Genomic DNA, 20,704 nt, shown 5'->3' on the forward strand with positions numbered 1-20,704 from the left:
TCTGGTTATTTCATGTACCTTGGCATTGTGGTTCCTGTATTTGCTTTGTTTTTCCTCATCCTGGAAATATCTGGTTGCAGTTTCCACTTGCCGCTACTGTGTGGGGGTTAAGGGCTGTGTAATCTGAGTCCCCTGCACTCTGCCCCCGCTCCTCTCTGCGATCGGCCCAGCCGCTCTGTCAGGTCTGGTCAGCTGAACTGCAGTGTCAGGCATGCCAGGGGGGTTGGGTAGGGGGGCTCTCTTTTGCCTGCTGGGTCCCAGGAGTAGGGGGCTTCTTGCTGGCCCCTCATTATCTGCTCTCCTGGGGGGCTCAGATGTTGATGGAACCCCTGCAGCAGTTCTGAGTTCTCTGTGTGGGAGTTTCCCACTGGCTGAGAGAGCCCAAAGAGCTATGGTTTCCCCACTGAGGGCCGCCCCTCCCCTGTCTCTGGGAGCTGCATGGACCTGGATTGCTGATCTGATGGGAAGGAAGAGGATTTCTCCTTACCTGTCCCCAATTCCTCCCAGGGCCCCAGCAAGTCCACTCTCAGATGTGTGGCAGTGTGGATCTTTCCAATCTTCCTTTTTGCTGTGTATGAGTCTGTTGTTGGTCTGTGCCTGACCCTTTTGTTGTATCTTATTGGGTGAAGAGTTTACTGGAAAGCTCACTCTGCCATGATGCTAACGTCACTCCTCCACCAATCTTCCCCTTTTTGCTTGAGGAAGATTGTCCCTGAGCTAACACCTGTGCCAAACTTCCTCTACTTGGCACATGAGATGCTGCCACAGCATGGCTTGACCAGCAGTGTCTAGGCCTGCACCCAGGATCTGAACCCATGAACCACAGGCCACCAAGGCAGAATGTGCAAACTTAACCACTATGCCAGGCTGGTCCCTTTGTCTTTGGCTTTTGACAGTTTTTTTGATTATAAAGTGTCTTGGGTGTGCGGCTATTTAAGTTCATTCTATTGGAGTCCTTTGAGCTTCTCAAATTTGGATGTCCATTTTCTTCTTGAGATTAGAGCAGTTTTCAGCCCTTATTTCATCAAATAAGCTTTTTCTCTTTCTCTCTTTTTTCTACTTTTTGGACTCTCATAATAGATATATTGATCCATTTTATGCTGTTTTATATGTCCCTTAGGCTTTCTCCATTTTTCTTCATTCTTTTTTCTTTTTGTTCCTGTGACTTGATAATTTCCATGATCAGAATTGCTGATTCTTTCTTCTGCTTGATCAAGTCTGCTGTTGAACCCCTCTAGTGAATTTTTCAATTCAATTATTGTATTCTTCAGTTCCAGAATTTCTGTATGAGTTTTTAAATAGTTTGTCTTTGTTGATACTTTCATTTTGTTCATGCATTGTTGTCCTGATTTCATTTGGTTGTCTGTGCTCTCTTACAGATCACTGAGCTTCAAGACAATTAATTTGAATTCTTTGTCATATAATTCATAAATCTCCATTTCCTTGGGATTGGTTTCTGGAGATTTATTTTTTTTTATTTTATTTTTTTTGTGAGGAGGACCAGCCCTGAGCTAACATCCAATGCCAATCCTTCTCTTTTTTGCTGAGGAAGACTGTCCCTGGACTAACATTCATGCCCATCTTCCTCTACATTATATGGGATGCCGCCACAGCATGGCTTAACATGCGGTGCGTTGGTGCACGCCTGGGATCTGAACTGGCGAACCCCAGGCTGCCTCAGCAAAGTGCGCGCACTTAACCGCTTGCACCACCGGGCCGGCCCCCGGAGATTTATTTTATTCGAGCCATGGTTCTGTTTCTTCTCGTGCCTTGTGATTTTTTTGCTGAGTTTTATGCATTTGACAGAACAGCCACCTCTCCCATTCTTCTTACAGGGAAGACCTTCACCAATCAGCCTAGCTAGAGATTCTGGGGACCTCTAAAACCCTCTTTGGAGGATGCAATTTCTCTGGGCTTGTGAGTATACTTTCCCAGTTAGAGAAATCGGCAGTTTTTTTTTTTTTTCAGGAGCTTGTAATCTCTTAATCTCTGTGGTGTCTCTTTGTGGCACTGCTGGTTCTCTGGTATTGCAGCAGCAAGGTGCCATTCTCTCCTTTGTTCTCAGTGGTCTCCCGGTATCCCAATTATGCTGGCTCTCCATCACTACTATGAGTCAGGTGAGACAGATACGAGGCCCTTGGGCAGCCCTCTGAAAAGTTGGAATGCTGGACCCACAATTCATTCTTTCTTTCCTGAGGGAGAAGCTGCAAGTGGGTGCCCTCTCCCAAGTGTGCAGAGCTGTGCTGGCCTGTATGCAGCACTGCAGGCTCTCTGGTGCTGCAACAAGCCACTCCTGCCCTCCTTTGCTTGTAGCGGCCCCCAGGCATCTAAACTATGCCAATTTCATCAGCACTCCAAGTCAGTCGAGGCAGAAACCAGTCCCTCCAGCAGCCTTCCAAAAAGCCAGAACGTTGGGTGCATGTTTCACTCTTCTCCACTCTCCCACCCACCCAGAAACTGTGAGCAGGTGCTTTTCTCCCAGTTACACTGAACTGTCAGGTTGGCAGAGGGGCAATTGTAGGTAAAATGACACAGATCTTACCAGTTTCAATGTAGCTGTTCTTAACTTTGTGCTTGCCAGGGGTATCGCAACTTTTTAACTGGTTTCTGGAATTCTGATAAAGGTATTTTAGTCTATATATTATTGATAAGTTGGCATTTCTGTGGTGAATGAGAGCTGGGACTTGCTAGTCCACCATCTGGCTGATGCCCTCTTCCTCCCGACATTTTAACCAAAAGGGAAACAGTAACAGGCTATAGAACCCAGAATGATTTATAGATCACAAATAAATCATTTACTGAGTGCTATGGAGTAGGGTGTACCCCTTAATATTATAAACCCTTGTTTTAACGATGGGAAAGCCAAGGCACAGAGGTATCACAGCCAAACAGCAGATATGTAAGATCATGTTTAAAAAGTGACTGGAAGATAGTAGGTACTCAAAAATGAAAACTATTTTTATTATTTCCTTTATACTAAAACTTTTTTGAGATGGGGAAATTATTCTGAATTACTGCAGTGGGCCCAATGTGATAACAAGAGTCCTTATAAGTAAAAGAGGGAGAGAGATTTCAAGATGCTATGCTGCTGGATTTGAAGGTGGAGGGAGGGGTCATGAGCCAATGAATGTGGCAGCTTGTAGAAGCTGGAAAGGGGTAGGAAATGGATTCTCCCCTAGAGCCTCCAGAGAAAACACAGCCTGTGAGACTTATTTTTGGACTTCTGATTTCTAGAATTGTAAGATGATAAATTTCTGGGTTTTTTCTCCCCCAGGAAAGATTCACCCTGAGCTAACATCTGTTGTCAATCTTCTTCTCTCTCTTTTTTTACCTCCCCAAAGCCCTAGTACATAGTTGTATATTCTAGTTCTAAGTCCTTGTAGTTCTTCTATGTGAGCTGCTGCCACAGCATGGCTAGTGACAGATGAGTGGTGTGGTTCCACGCCCGGGAACTGAACCCAGGCCACCAAAGTGGAGCATGCCAAACTTTAACCACTAGGCCATCAGGGCTGGCTCAAATTTCTGTTGTTTTAAGCCACTACATTTGTGGTAATTTGTTACAGCAGAAATAGGAAACTAATACAGAAGTCTGAGTTAAAAAAATAAAAATACATTTCAGACAAAATTACTTAGGAAATATTTTATTGTACAAAATTTACATTTTTTGTATGTCATGAAAGTCACGGCAAAAACAACCTTTTTTCTTTAAGATTTTCTGTGAAAAGTAAAGATTCATTTCATAATACATTCTCAGATAATATCACTTTTCACATAGTTGTTTAACAGTTGGGTTGGTAATAAGTATCTTGGGACATGAAGCATAAAACTGAAAACAGATCAAAAAAGCGCAGGGGGAAGACCACTGCCAAAGAGTAATCTCCAAGAACTTGGTATTTTCCAGGGCAAGGCAGATGCTGTGGGGTCATCGCTCTGTAACTGAAGAATAAAATATTTTAATTGCTCAATTTTACCAAGAAATCTCCCTTTAACATGTAAGTATTACAGAAGTCTCCTTTCTCTAATTTTTTTTTTTGTTCCTTTTGGTTTTGACACTTTTAGCTCAGTTTTATTGCAAGGAAAAAGAAAATAATAAATTTCTAGAAGACTTTATCTCAACTGAAGATAAATTTCCTCAAGTTCTAAATCATAAAGACATGCCAGAATCTCTGTGGATGGAGTCCATCAAGTAAAACCAAATTCAAAAGGAATAGATGGTAAAAAAAAAAAAAAAAAAAAAGTCAGTGCCGTGTGATTTGTATCAATTTCTTCTTGGCAAAAGCCACAAATTAAAAAGACAGATACCTACCATATAAAGCAGCTTTATGGTACTTGTTATGCCTAAAGGCTACCTGATTTCCCTGGGTTTAACGTTCTTATTTCATAATAGAGAAAAACATTTTAATTATAATGCACGTTCAATAGCTACAGTATTGCTCACATAGTAATACCTTGTGCTTTCCTAAAAAAAAAAAATCCTGAATTCCAAACAGGACTTGTTTATTCTTGTAAGAAGCTGTCTATTATAATTAATGCAACAAAGACAATGAATACAATGAAGTACTTCAGATTTTCCTTTTTTGGAAAATCAGCCTTAATGAGGGCTGTAGACGATAGGTTGGTTAACTAACTACCCTCTTTCCTTTTCAAAACTTCAGCTAAACTAAATTCTATATAAAGTTATGTCTATATTTAACATAAACTTTCACTTATTTGGTCTACTTATATAATATATAAAATGCTAGTTTATGAATACATAACCAGAGAAATCAGAGGTTTATGCTGTAGTAAAACTTACACGTGGTTTGATTATCTGAAGCCATTCATTAAGATACTCAACAAGACCTAATGCATCTGGGATATTGTCTCCTTCTGAAACAAATTTCAGCAGAACCGCCACTGGGATTTCTTTCGAACAGCTACAACAAATAAAAATAATAATTAAGTATTCTTCACTGATACTGATTCCAGTATGTCTGTTTTTATAGCTAAGATAATCTGCCAGGTTGCAGGCAAGGAGAAGATGCCACATCATAAGATCACTCATTTATCTCCCTTTGCCCCAGATATATTCTTCTATTTGTGGGGACAGGACTAGGAACCACATAACACCCACTCTGGGCATACACAAGTTTGTGCCTCACACCAAGGCTACATGAAAAAACCACCCCTCTATCCATGGCTATAGCACATGAGGTATGTTCTGATCTACTCCCAAAACCTACGGCAGAAGACAGTGATTTCCGGAAGCACCACAGCAAAGAAACTGAAAGAAAACAAGACCCTTGTTATTAACAATCTAAAGCAGCATGGAGCCAGCCCAGTGGCATAGTAGTTAAGTTCACATGCTCCATTTTGGCCACCCGGGGTTTGCAGATCCAGATCCCAGGCGCAGACTAACGCACCACTCATCAAGCCATGCTGTGGCAGGCGTCCCACGTACAAAATGGAGGAAGATTGGCACAGCTGTTAGCTCAGGGCCTATCTTCCTCACAAAACAAACAAACAAAAAGTCTAAAGCAGCAAAGGAAAAGTGCAGAATAGAGCAGAACAGTTAAAGGGAAAGAAGCTACTACTTCTTACAGATTCCATTTATTGAGTGATTATTATGTGCTAAGCATTGTCTGCATATTTTATGATTCAATCCCTATAACAATCCTTGAGGAAGTTATAATTGTCTCCATTTTATGAATGAATCAGTTTGGAATAACGGGAAGGACAGAATACCTGGATTCAAATTCTAGCTCTGCACTTACCACATATGTTGGGCAAGTTTTTAATTAGGGCTTTAGTGTTCCTCATCTGTAAAGGAGGGGTCACAGTAGAACTGACCTCACAGCTTGCTGTGAGGTTTAAAGGAGGTAACGGAGGCAAAGTACTTAAAACAGTGTGGAATACACAGTCAATGCTGTGTAAGTGTCAGCTATCACTGTGAGGCAACTGAGCTCTAAAGGGACTAAACCATGGTCAACATGCTCAAAGTTCTCTATCTAGGAAGTGGCAGAGGTGGGATTTGAACTTAGGTCCTTCTGACATGAAAACAGTCTCCTAACTGTTATGCTCTAAATGCCTCAAGATAGTGATGAGATGGAGATACACCAATGCAAAAAGCTTCCTGTTTGCCAACAAAAGCAAAAATCACTGCTAACACCGAAAACCAAGAACTACCAGAAAAACGTAATGCCAAAAGTCAAGAGCACATGATAGGCAGACAGAGAGGTACAGAAATAAAGGTGAGTTGGGCTGCTAAGCAGGGAATTTAACATGTGGAAGAGACTCTGACATGCAGGTTCAGAAGTCTCAGGTGTACCAGGAGAGTCTAACACAGCATCTCAGTCTCTCAACATTAGAAACTGGAAGTTGTAGGGGCCGGCCTGGTGGTGTAGCAGTTAAGTGCACCCTCTGCTTCAGCGGCCTGAGGGTTTGCAGGTTCGGATCCCAGGCTTGCACGGACGCACCGCTTGTCAAGCCATGCTGTGGCAGCGTCCCATATAAAGGAGAAGAAGATGGGCATGGATGTTAGCCCAGGGCCCACCTTCCTCGGCAAAAAGAGGAGGATTGGCATCGGATGTTAGCTCAGGGCTGATCTTCCTCACAAAAAGATTAAATAAATATATAAATAAATAAAATTGAAAAAAAAAAAAAAAAGAAACTGGAAGTTGTTAGCATTAATTATACCATCTCAGTACATAGTTCTCAAGTACCTTAAAGGCTCTCAAGCTTTGTATGGAAGCACTGTGAGCTGTGATGGCTCAGAAGATTCTAGTTCCTAAATATTCATGCTATGACAGCCTTAGAAATGTCTCCTGTGTGGGGAAGGCTGGCCTCCCTGGGGACAGTCCTGAACTCACAGTGCCTCTTCTACTACTCTGTAACGCAAATAGTAGAATAACAGTTTAATACCATCCTCTGGTTCTCTCTGTAAAAAAGATAAGTGGAGAATGACTTATTTTATTACTTTCTGTGACATTAAAATTCCCAAACCTGGAGAAGTAACTGGATATACAAGTACATGAAGCTAATAGAACTTCTAATGAAATATATCCTTATTAAATTACAAATATACTTCTATTCCAATTAAACATAAGGGATCCCAGATCAGCCACACCACTGCCATCATTTATTATTAGAGTAACTAATACTATCTTTTCCAGAGACCAGAACACATATTTGTTCTAATAACGGGAAGGCAAAATATGTACATTAGGAAAAATTCAGCAAATAATCATGATACGCACTGAGGGAAAAAAAGGATTCAAAATTCTATAAGCGGTATGATAAGGTTTTTTTTTCAATTTCAAAAATTCTTTATTCCAATGAATATATAATTGCACTGAACATTAAACATTGGCTTGGTATAAATGAATAAAACATTTGCTACGAAAAATTAAAAGAAAATTGATTTTGTGAGAAAAATCTTTGAATAGGATGAACTCTAACGTTACAAACGTTAGGGTTGCACTATCTTGCAGATACATACATGCAATTCAACTATACTTTAAAGAAGCTGGGAAGAAAGATCAAAAAATTAGTAGTGTGGGGGGGTGATGTCAGCATCATGGTGGAATGAGTTGTTCCCTGTGTCTCTCTCCTCTAAGTTACAACCAGTGGGACAACCAGTGATCAACAAAGGCCTCCTTACACAGTGCACCAGAATGCCTTAGAGATCCATATATTTATACACCTTAAAGTAGGTGAACCGAGCCTCCAGGAGGCAGTGGAACTAAGGGAACAGCCCCCATCACCTTCCCCAGTGGCTGTGACTGCAACACCTGCCCACCCAGCAGTGGAAGCTGCATCCAAAACGTGGATACCCCTGGCACTGGTGGTGGGGCCCTGACCTGAGATTTCACAAAGCACAGTGGCACCAGAGACCAGAGGCTGGAGGAGCAGCAATGCGACTCCTGGCTCAGCTCCTGCCCCTCCCCCAGCAGTGGCAGGTGGCACCTGCAACCTGAGGCTTCAGGAAACGCAGCAGTATCTGTGACCCAGCCCCCCGTGACACTGGCCCTACTGGCAGTGGGGGCTACATACAAGACCCTGAGACCCTGGCAGCGGCAGTGACACCCATGCACCTAGTGCCCCAAGCAGCGGTGCTGCCATCTCCCAGAGATAACCTGGGAGCAGCAGCACAGGCGGTCCATGTGGTAGCAGCACGTGAGCCCATGGAGAGCCCACAGAGAACCAGTGGGGGAACACGAGACCCATGCAACCCTGAAAGCAGCAGAGGTGCTTGCAGCCTGGTGATTCCAGTGGGGACACCTGCGACTGCAGTGATATCTTAAACAGCAAGGCAACAGCAATCTTGGAGGCACAAGCAGTGCAAGGAGCACATTGATGATACCTCTGGCAGAGGCGGTGGAGGGTAGAGAGAGCAGACTCTCAAATACAACCAGAAGTAGTTCAGAATCAAAATAACCAAAGCCTTACCCAAATAAGAAAGGTGTTACCACCACAAATGCGCCGGCAGAGGAACAAGTCATGAAGCACCATAAAGAACTACAGTAACATGGTAGCACAGAAAGAAAATGACAACTCTCCAGAAACCAAACTTGAAGTCACAAAGACTGCAATCTAACTGACAGAAAATTCAAAATAGCAGTCACGAAGAAATTCAACCAGTTACAAGAAAACTCAGAAAGACAGTTCAATGAGCTCAGGAATAAAATTAATGAAAAGAAGGAGTACTTCACCAAAGAGATTGAAACTCTAAAAAAAACCGAACACATTCTGGAGATGAAGAACACAATTAATGAGATGAAAAATAAAGTAGAAAGCATTGGAAACAGAGCAGACCATACGGAAGAGAGAATTAGCGAGCTCGAAGATAAAAATCTAGAAATGATTCTGGTGGAAGAGAGAGAACTAAGATTTAAAGAAAATGAAGAAATCCTATGAGAAATGTCCAACTCAATTAGAAAAAGCAACATAAAGATAATGGGTATCCTAGAAGAAGAAGAGAGGGAAAAGGGAGCAGATAGCTTATCTAAAGAAATAATAGCTGAGAACTTCCCAAACCTGGAGAAGTAACTGGATATACAAGTACATGAAGCTAATAGAACTTCTAATTATCTTAATGCAAAAAGACCTCCAAGGCATATTATATTAAAACTGTCAAAAGTCAACGACAAAGAAAGAATAGTAAGGGCAGCCAAAGAGAGGAAAACTTACAAAGGAACCCCCACCAGGCTATCAGCAGATTTCTCAGCAGAAACTCTACAGGCTAGGAGAGGAGAGTGATATATTCAAAATATTATCAGCCAAGAATACTCTATTCAGCAGTTATCCTTCAGATATGGAGAAATAAAAGCTTTCCCAGACAAACAAAAGCAGAGGGAGTCCACTGCCACTAGACCTGCCTTACAAGAAATGTTGAGAAGAACTCTCCTACCTGAAACAAAAAGGCAAAGGTTTACAAAGCTTCCAGCAAGGTGACAAATAGAGAAACAGAATCAGAAAATTGCAACTCTGTATCAGAATAAGTTAGTAAACACTTAATTATACCATAAAGGCTAAAAAGAAAGAAAGCATTAAAAATAACTATAATCACCTCAATTTAGTAACAAACTCACAACACACACAAAAAAGATAATTTGTGACAACAAAAACATAGAAGAGGAAGAGGAAAAGAATGGAATGTGCATAGGCTAATGGAGGTAAGATGTTATAAGCAGAACAAGAACTATGTCATCTATGAGATCTTTTATACAAACCTCAAAGTAACCACAAAACAAAAATTCAGAGCAGAGTCACACATAAATGAACAGGAAACTGAGAAAAACATCACAGAAACTCACCGAACTAAAACGGCAGACAGAGATACAGGAAAAAAGAAATAGTGGAAATACAGAACAATTTGAAATCAGCAGTTAAAATGGCAGTATTAAGCCCAAGTATATCAATAATCACTCTAAATGTAATTGGATTGAATTCACCAATCAAAAGATACAGAGTGGCTGGATGGATTAAAAACAAGACCCAACAATACGATGCCTCCAACAGACCTATCTCACCTCCAAGGACAAACACATTGACTCAGAGTGAAGATGATACTCTAAGCAAATGGCAACCAAAAGACAGCAGGAATAGCCAGATTTGTATCAGAAAAAATAGACTTTAAGCCAAAAAAAGATCAAGAGACAAAGATGGACATTATATAATGATAAAAGGGACATTCCACCAAGAAGACATAACACTTATTAATATATATGAACCTAACACAGGAGCACCAAAGCATATAAAGAAACTATTAACAGACCTAAAGGGAGAAACTGACAGCAACAAAATAATATAGGGGACTTTAACACCCCACTTATATCAATGGACAGATTATCCAGACAGAAAGTCGACAGGATACACTGGCCTTAAATGAAACACTAGACCAGATGGACTTAATAGATATATATAGAATATTCCATCTGAAAGCAGCAGAATACACATTCTTCTCAAGTGCACATGGAACATTCTCCAAGACAGATCATATGTTGGGAAACAAAACAAGCCTCAATAAATTTAAGAAGACTGAAATCATATCAAGCATCATTTCTGACCATGATGGTATGAAACTAGAAAACAACTACAAGAAGAAAGCTGGAAAAGTTACATATATGTGGAGACTAAACAACACACTACTGAACAATTACTGGATCAATGAAGAAATCAAAGAAAAAATAAAAAAAAACCTGGAAACAAATAAAAATGAAAACACACATACCAAAACTTATGGGATGCAGCACAAGCAGTACTAAGAGGAAAGTATATAGCAATACAGGCCTACCTCAAGAAACAAGAAAAATCTCAAATAAACAATCTAACACTATTCCTAAAAGAACCAGAAAAAGAAGAACAAATGAAGACCAAAGTCAGGCGAAGGAAGGACATAATAAAAACCAGAGGAGAAATAAATGAAATAGAGACTAAAAAGACAACAGAAATGATGAGTGAAACTAAGAGCTAGTTCTTTGAAAAGACAAAGAAAATTGACAAACACTTAGCTAGACTCATTAAGAAAAAAAAGAGAAAGCTCAAATACAATCAGAAATGAAAGAGAAATTACAATGGACGCCACAGAATTACGAAGGATTATAAGAGAATACTATGAAAAGCTATATGCCAACAAATTGGATAACCTGGAAGAAATGGATAAATTCTTAGAATCATACAACCTCACAGAACTGAATCAAGAAGAAACTCAGAATCTGAATAGACCAATCAGAAGTAAAGAGATTGAAACAGTAATCAAAACCTCCCAAAACACAAAAGTCCAGGACCAGAAGGCATCTCTGATAAATTCTACCAAACACTGAAAGCAGATTTAATTCCTATCTTTCTCCAACTCTTCCAAACATTGAAGAGGATGGGATGCTTCCTCATCCATTTTACGAGGCCAACATTACCCTGATACCAAAACCAGACAAGGACAACACAAAAAAGGAAAATTACAGGCCAATAATGCTGATGAACCTAGATATAAAAATCCTCAACAAAATATTAACAACTCTAATACAATAATACATTATAGGATCATACACCATAATCAAGTGGGATTTATTCCAGGGGTGCATGGATGGCTCAACATCCACAAATCAATCAATGTGATACACCACATTAAGCAAACAAAGAATAAAAGTCACATGATCATTTCAATAGATGCAGAGAAAGCATGTGACAAAACTCAACATCCATTTATGATAAAAACTCTCAATAAAATGGGTATAGAAGGAAAGTATCTCAATATACTAAAGGCCATATATGACAAACCCATGGCCAACACCATACTCAATGGTGAAAAACCGAAAGCTATTCCTCTAAGAACAGGAACAAGACAAGGATGCTCACTCTCACCACTCTTATTTAGCATAGTATTGGAAGTCCTAGCCAGAGCAATTAGGCAAAAAAAGAAATAAAAGGTATCCAAGTTGGAATGGAAAAGTAAAACTGTTACTATTTGCAGATGACATGATCTCTATATAGAAAACACTAAAGAATCCACTAGAAACTTATTAGAAATAATTAACGAAGACTGTAAAGTTGCAGGGTACAAAATCAACTGCATTTCTATACACTAACAACGAACTAGGAGAAAGAGAAATCAGGAATACAATCCCACATAGAATTGCAAAAAAAGAATAAAACACCCAGGAATAAATTTAACCAATGAGGTGAAAGCCCCATAAACTGAAAACTATCAGACATTATTGAAAGAAACTGAAGACATAAAGAAACGGAAAAATATTCTGTGCTCATGGATTGGAAGAATTAACATAGCTAAAATGTCCATATTACCTAAAGCAATCTACAGATTCAATTCAATTCCAATCAGAACCCCAATGACATTTTTCATAGAAATAGAAGAAAGTATCCTAAAATTTATATGGAACAACAGAAGACCCCAAATAGCCAAAGCAATCCTGAGAAAAAAGAATAAAGCTCTCTGATTTCAAAATATACCACAAAGCTATAGTAATCAAAACAGCATGGTACTGGCAGAAAAACACACACATATCAATAGACTAGAACTCAGAGCCCAGAAATAAACCCAGACATCTATGGACAGCTAATTTTTCGACAAAGGAGTCAAGAACACTACAATGGAGAAAAGAAAGTTTCTTCAATAAATAGTGTTGGGAAAACTGGACAGCCATGTGCAAAAGAATGAAAGTAGACCATTATCTTACACCATACACAAAAATTAACTCAAAATGGATTAAAGACTTGAATGTAAGACCTGAAACCATAAAACTCCTAGAAAACATAGGTAGTACACTCTTTGACATTAGCCTTAGCAGTATCTTTTTGAATACCATGTCTCACCAGGGAAGGGAAACAAAAGAAACAATAAACAAATGGGACTACATCAAACTGAAAAGCTTCTCCACAGCAAAGGAAACTATCGACAAAACGAAAAGACAACCCACCAACTGGGAGAAAATATTTGCAAATCCTATATCCAACAAGGGGTTAATCTTCAAAATATATGAATTCATGGAACTCAACAACAACAAAATCAACAACCTGATCAATAAATGGGCAGAGGATCTGAACAGATGTTTTTCCAAAGAAGATATATAGATGGCCAACAAGCACATGAAAAGATGTCCAACATTACTAATAATTAGAGAAAAACAAATAAAAACTACATTGGGACATCACCTCACGCCTGCTAGAATGGCTATAATTAACAAGATGAGAAATAACAAGTGTTGGAAAGGATGTGGAGAAGAAGGAACCATGATATACTACTGGTGGGTATGTAAATTGGTGCAGCCACTACGGAAAACAGTGAAGAGATTTCTTAAAAAATTAAAAATAGAAATACCATATGATCCAGCTATTCCACTTCTGAATACTTATCCAAAGAACTCAAAAACACTAATTTGAAAAGATCTAAGCACCCCTATGTTCACTGTAGCATTATTCACACTAGCAAAGACTTGGAAATAACCTAAGCGCCCATCAACAGATGAATGAATAAAGACGGTGTGGTACATCTATACAATGGAATACTACTCAGCCATAAAAAAGGACAAAATTGTGCTATTTGCGACCACATGGGTGGACCCTGAGGATATTATGCTGAGCAAAATAAGTGAAACACGGAAAGACAATTACCTTATGACTTCACTCATATGTGCAAGATAAACAAACACACACATAGATACGGAAAACAGATTGGTGGTTACCAGAGGGGAAACAGGCAGGGGGAGGGCAAAAGGGGTAAAGGGGTACATGTGTATGTTGAGGGATGGAAACTACACTTTTGGTAGTGAACATGATGCAGTCCATACAGAAGTCGAAATACAATGATATACACCTGAAACTTACATATTGTTATAAATCAATGTGACCTCAAAAAAAATTAGTAGTGATAGTTACTTATGGGTGACAGAACTTGAATATTTTAAATATTACTTCTTTTGACTATTCTACATTTTCCAAATGTTCTATAATGAGTATGTCTAACTTTTATAATATTTTTTATTGTTGCTAACTTTGTGGACAAGTTACAGCTACCCAGAAGTTGTTCTTTGGCCTCATGGAGTTTCACCCTACACACGTGTGGCTTAGAATTCAGCAAAAGACTCAGGGAGACCCTAGAGGAGTTCTTCTGAGTAGCTCCCTCCTCTCTGGTTCTCTGCCCTATATTTTCCAGTTGTCTTGGCCTTCCTGAACTCTGATCTCTTGGCTTGTCCAACTCAGCAACACTGCAGTGCTCTGCTTGAGTTTCCTCCCCCTCCCTGGGCTGCAGTCCAGAAAGCATCTCCAAGCAGAAGGTTGGGGCAATTAGAGGACCTTATTTGCCTCCTCTCAGGGATCACAGTTGTGTGCTGCTTGTTGTGCAATGTCTGAAAAACAGTTTTTTCCTTCATTCTGTCCAGTTTCCAGTTGTTTATGGCAGGAGAGCAAGTCTGATGCTCTGACTTGCTCTGACAGTCAGCAACTGACTGACTGTCAGTTGCTCTGACACGGTCAGAAGCAAAAGTGGGAGACTGATTTGTGATGAAATAAGAAGTCAGTTTGAAGGGGTGGAGTGCAGCGGGAGTACAAAGAGAGTAGTAAATTGCTCAAGCAAGTTGCAGAGGAAGTGAAGTGTGAGCTGACTCTTGGAAACTGGGTAGGTTTTTGCAAGGGAGACAAGAGGAGAAAAGGAGAGAGAACAAAGGCGAGGAAGAAAGAGACAGCTGTTAGGAAACCATGACTGCCGGTAGTTGAGCTGGAGTACAGAGCGCAAGGTGGATAACGAGCCAGGTAAGGAGATCCTGTAGGGCCTTTATAGCGTATTAAGAAATATGAACCAGGGCCGGCCCTGTGGCTTGGTGATTAAGTGCACGCGCTGCGATGCTGGTGGTCCGGCTTCGGATCCTGGGTGCGCATCGAGGCACCACTTCTCCGTTCATCCTGAGGCCGAGTCCCACATACAGCAACTAGAAGGATGTGCAGCTACGACATACAACTATCCACTGGGGCTTTGGGGGGAAAAAATAAAATAAATAAAATCTTTAAAAAAAAAAGAAAAAAAAAAAAAGAAATATGAACCAGATTCTGCAAAAAGCAACTAAAATTGCTGATCGATTTTATTCAGGGAGTATTGTGATCAGTTTTGCATTTTAGAAAGTTAATTCTAACAACACTGCTGAGATGGATCAGAGTGGGTAAGAATGGACGGGCCGGCCCCGTGGCTTAGCGGTTAAGTGCGCGCGCTCTGCTACTGGCGACCTGGGTTCGGATCCCGGGTGCGCACCGACACACTGCTTCTCCAGCCATGCTGAGGCCGCGTCCCACATACAGCAACTAGAAGGATGTGCAGCTATGACACACAACTATCTACTGGAGCTTTGGGGGAAGAAAAAAAAAAAAAAGGCGGAGGATTGGCAATAGATGTTAGCTCAGAGCCAGTCTTCCTCAGCAAAAAGAGGAGGATTAGCACGGATGTTAGCTCAGGGCTGATCTTCCTCAAACAAAAAAAAAGAATGGAGGAGGCAGGAGAATCAATTAAGAGACCTTGATAGCAGTTGCTATGGACTGAATCGTGTCCCTCCAAAACTCGTATGTTGAAGCTCTAACCCTCAATGTGACTATATCTGGAGACAGGATCTCTAGGAGGTAATTAAGGTTAAACGAGGTCATAAGGGTGGGGCACTAACCCGACAGGACTGTGGCCTCATAAGAGAGGGAGAGAGAGCTCTCTCTCTGCCATGTGATGGTACAGCCAGAAGGTGGCTATCTGCAAGCTGGGAAGGGGGCCCTCACTATAACCTAACCACGCTGGCACCCTGATCTCAGACCTCTAGCCTCCAGAACTCTGAGGAAATAAATCTCTGCTGTTGAAGCCACCCAGTCTATGATATTTTGTTATGGCAGCCCAAGCAGGCTGATACAGCAGCAGGGCCACACACGATGGGACTGAATGAAGCAGGAGAAGGATTCAAAGCTGAACGTTTGCAGGGCAGGGGCAGAGAATGATCTGTAGCCATGGCTTCCAGGCTGTAGGAGAATAGTTGAAATGATATATTTATTATGGGAATAAGCCAGACAAGAAAAGAAGTAAAAACACAAATGGGTGATGGACTAGGAAAAAAAGAAAAGTTGAAGGAAATGATGGCTTTAATAAGAATAGAGTACGTTTTCAGGGAAAAAGAGAAAGCTAGAATGATATGTAAGTATGGCCAGAGGTGACAAAACAAGTTGTACCGGGAAAACAAGTTGAGAAGCCTGCATCCTTTCTGACAGAGAAGTCAAATATCTTCAGAAAGAAAGCAGGGGCATAAATAATTACAAATACAGGCATACCTTGGAGATATCGTGGATTCAGTTCTAAACAACTGCAATAAAGTGAATACTGCAATAAAGTGAGTCACACAAATTTTTTGGTTTCTCAGTGCACATAAAAGTTATGTTTACACTAAACTGTAGTCTATTAAGTGTGCAATAACATTGTTTCTAAATAAACAATGTATATATCTTAATTAAAAAATACTTTATTGCAAGCCAGCCCTGATGGCCCAGTGGTTAAAGTTCGGTGCGCTCCACTTTAGTGGCCCAGGTTTGGTTCCCGGGTGTGGAACTACTTGGCTGTCAGTAGCCATGTTGTGGTGGCAGCTCACACAGATGAACAAGAAGGACCTACAACAAAAATATACAACTATGTAACGGGGCTTCGGGGAGGAAAGAAAAAAACTTTATTGCTAAAAAATGTTAACTGTCATCTGAGGCTTTATCGAGTCATAATCTTTTTGCTGACGGAGAGCCTTGTAAAAAAAATTGCAGTATCAGATATCATCATCACGGCAGTGTGAGAGAATCCTTTTGTCTCTCCCCTTCAATCCACAGTGAATAAAACATCCATAACCCAACAAAGGCTAAATTGCACAACACACCAGGACACCAGAAAGATCCACACAAAGGTGGGTGAACCGGAGCATACAGAGAAGGCTAAATGGGGGATCAGCAGAGGTAGAGCCCAGGATCCTGGATCCTGGCCACCCACAGCCCGAGAGAATTTGGTGAGCAGCAGCACAGGCTCACGTTCGATTCCAGCCAGCCAGGCATGGGGGCACCTGTGGCCAAGGGAAGCAGAGCAGCAGTGGAAGCGGAGCCCCATGATCCTGCCGCCCTCCCCTCGAGCCTGGTAGCAACTGTGGAGGTGTGCACAGAACTCAGACATCCCAATTGCAGTGGTGCCTATGACCACAAGGTAATAGGCAACAGCTGAGATGGTGCCCCAGGTACCTGGCTCCCTCCCCAATCTCCTCCTCCTCCCTCCACCAGGGCTCCGACCCAGGTGATCCTGGACTTGGCTGAGGCATGAGGCATTAGCCATCCTGCGCCCCTGTGGCAAAGCCGGTGATCGCAGCGTCATCAGCAAGGCAACAGTGACCTCCGAGAAGCGCAAGCGGCAACCATAAGAATACCCACGACACCTCAAATAGAGGCCAAGCCAAGGGTGGATTGTGCAGATGTCTAAATATACCAGAGGCAGCTCAGGTAAGAGAGACAAAAAACTAGCACTACAGCGCCACCTACTGAAAAACAAAAGAAAGGCTTCTAATCTCCAAGCAGTTGAAAAGTTTGAATCAAAACAAAGCTATACCTAAACAAAAAACATGTTTGCTACAACAAGTGCACAATAAGTCATGGTACCATGGTACTACATAAAGAAAACAATTCTCCAGAAACCAAACATAAAGTCACGGAAGTTTGTGATCTATCTGATAAAGAATTCAAAACAGAGGTCATGAAAAAACTCAAGGAGCTACAAGAAAACTCAGAAAGGCAATTCAACGAGCTCAGGAATAAATCAATGAACAGAAGGAATACTTGACCAAAGAGATTGAAACTCTGAGAAAAAAACACAGAAATTACAGAGCTCAATTCAATAAATAAGATGAAGAATGCATTAGAAAGCATTGGAAATAGAGCAGATCATACGGAAGACAGAAACCTAGAAATGATGCAGGTAGAAAAGGAGAGAGAACCAAGACTTTAAAAAAAACATAGAAGTTCTATGAGAATTATCTGACTCTATTAGAAAGGGCAACATAAGGGTAATGGGTATCCCAGAAGGAGAAGAGAGAGAGAAGGGAGCAGATAGCTTATTTAAAGAAATAATAGCTGAGAACTTTCCAAACCTGGGGAAGGAACCAGATATACAAATCTATGAAGCTAATAGGACACTTAATTATCTCAACACAAAAAAACTTTCTCTAAGACACATAATAATATGTCACATGTCACACATGATAAAATCAATGACAAAGAGAGAATATTAAAAGTGGCCAGGGAGAAAAAGAAAATAACCTACAAAGGAATCACCATTAGGCTATCAGCAGATTTCTCAGCATAAACCCTACAGGCCAGGAGAGAGTAGAGTCAAAATACTGAAAGATAGAAACTGTCAGTCAGAACACTCTATCCAGCAAAGTTATCTTTCAGATATGAAGGACAAATAAAAGCTTTTCCAGACAAACAAAAGCTGAAGGAAGTCTCTGCCACTAAACCTGTCTTACAAGAAATGTTGAAAGGAGCCCTCCTATCTGAAACGGAAAGGCAAGGGTATACAAAGCTTTAAAGCAAGGTGATAAATAGAATCAGAAAACTGCAAATCTGTATCAGAAAAGGATAGTAGACACTTAATTATAACATGAAGATTAAAGGGAAAAGAAGCATGAATAATAACTATAACCACTTCAATTTGGTAACAAATTCACAACACAAAAAGGGATAATTTGTGACAACAAAAACATAAGGAGAAAAGGAAAAGGACAGAACTTGCATAGGCAAATGAAGATAAGAGGCTATCAGCAGAAAAAGGACTATCTTATCTACGAGACCTTTTATAAAAACCACATGGTAACCACAAACAAAAATTCAGAAGAGTCACAAAAATGCAACATCTGTGAAATGCAATAAAGTGAAGCGCAATAAGAACGAAGTATGCTTGTAACTAGGAACAGGTTCAACTTTTAGACAAACAATAAAGCTCACTGTGATCCTGGACCATGGGTGAAGTGTTTAAAAGTGCAGGATTTGGGGCCAGATGTCTGTGTTTGAATCCTGTCTCTGTCATTTACTACCTGTATGACTTTTAGCAGTTACTTAACCTTGTGCTCTTCAATTTTCTTATTTATAACACACAGTTAATAATGGTTATTATGAGAATTAAATGACTTAATACATGTGAGGTGCACAGAACAGTACCAGGCACAATTTGCTACTATTACCATAACTACTACTTATATTACTATTACTACTATTATGACTTCTTCAGGTCACGCAGAAGTCACAACATAGATTTCAGAGCAAGCAAACCAGTCATTCTATTTTGCAATGCTAGCTTTATACTCCTGATATTTCTTTTTTTTTCCTGAGAAAGATTTGCCCTGACCTAACATCTGTTGCCAATCTTTCTCTTTTTTTGCTTGAGGAAGATTGGCCCTGAGCTAACATCTGTGTGAATCTTCCTCTGTTTTGTATGTGGGTTACCGCCACAGCATGGCTGATGAGTGGAGTAGGTCCACACCTGGGATCCAAACCTGTGAAGCTGGGCTGCCAAAGCAGAGTGCTCCAAACATAATCACTACGCCACGGAGTCAGCCCCTCCTGATATTTCTTATGTTAAGTAAAGAGGCAGATTTATTGGCTGACTCTGAGCAATGGTAGTGGGGATATATATTTTTTCTAGGGTTAGCTCTACCCAACTCTCTAAAGCCACTGCTGAGGGCACCAGAGGGATTCTCCTCCTTTATTTCTCTTCACGAGAGGTAGAGAGTATTCTATATGAGCTCGAGAAGCAGCAGAAGCCACCCTCTAAACAGCTGCCCCTCCCCCCTTTCATAACCATTAGCTCTGTCTCCCATGAACTTATCAGGCACATCGATTCCCAGAAAGGAGGAAGAGTCAGAGAGAGTAAAGCATACAGCAAGGCCTACTGCTCAGCCCTGCACTTAGCCTCCAGTCTATGAAACAGGAGGCTGGGGATAAAGCAGGTAAAAAGAGGGATAGTGTAACTGCCTACAAATCTGATGGCAGCCAGGCATGGACATATAAATCAATTTACCAAAAGAGAGGCTAAAAGAGAAAAGATCTCTTTCTAGGTTCCATCTTCACTTTTACTTGCCTTCAAAATGTTCACGATTCCTGAAGACTAATCAAGAATGACTATAGAGTATTTAAAAGACAAATGCATAAAAATAACTATAAACCCATGTTTTTGGGCACACAATGTATAAAGATGTAATTTGAGACAACAATATCATAATGGGGGGGACAGCGTGTATAGGAGTAGTTTTTGCATGCAACTGAAGTTAGTATCAACTCAAATTAGATTGTTATAACTATAAGATGTTACATGCAATCGCCATCGTAATCACAAAGTAAATATCTACAGAATATACACAAAAGGAGATGTGAGGAGAATTAAAACACATCACTACAAAAAATCAACTAAGCACAAAAGAAGGCAGTAAAAAGAAAAGGTATAAGACATATAGAAAACAAAAAGCAAAATAACAGAAGTCCTTATTAGGAACTACTTTTAAGGTAAATGGATTAATCTCTCCAATCAAAAGACAGAGATTGGGGGCCGGCCCGGCGGCGCAAGTGGTTAAGTGCGCGCGCTCCGCTGCGGCGGCCCGGGGTTCGCTGGTTCGGATCCCGGGCGCGCACCGACGCACTGCTTGGCAAGCCATGCTGTGGCGCCGTCCCATAT

General features: G+C 40.7%; 1 protein-coding gene across 2 annotated transcripts in view; it reads right to left on the reverse strand.

Annotated features, from left to right (window-relative positions):
* Positions 1–3,625: 3,625 nt before the first annotated feature.
* The window catches only part of LOC101397034 (proteasome assembly chaperone 2), a 30,050-nt gene continuing 12,971 nt past the window's right edge, over positions 3,626–20,704 (reverse strand). The window contains exons 6-7 of one of the 2 annotated variants that reach the window (XM_087438968.1): positions 4,796–4,916; positions 3,626–3,936 (exon numbers count right to left, since the gene is read on the reverse strand). In XM_087438968.1, coding sequence (XP_087295094.1) covers positions 3,838–3,936; positions 4,796–4,916 — 220 coding nt within the window. In that variant the 3' untranslated portion in view covers positions 3,626–3,837. Of the gene's footprint in view, positions 3,937–4,795; positions 4,917–16,460; positions 16,621–20,704 lie in introns of those variants that run through there. The other variant, XM_087438969.1, reaches the window with a different exon arrangement.

The sequence above is a fragment of the Ceratotherium simum genome, chromosome 14 (assembly GCF_057802395.1).
Source record: "Ceratotherium simum simum isolate JZ-2026a chromosome 14, ASM5780239v1, whole genome shotgun sequence".
Classification (NCBI taxonomy): Eukaryota; Metazoa; Chordata; class Mammalia; order Perissodactyla; family Rhinocerotidae; genus Ceratotherium; species Ceratotherium simum.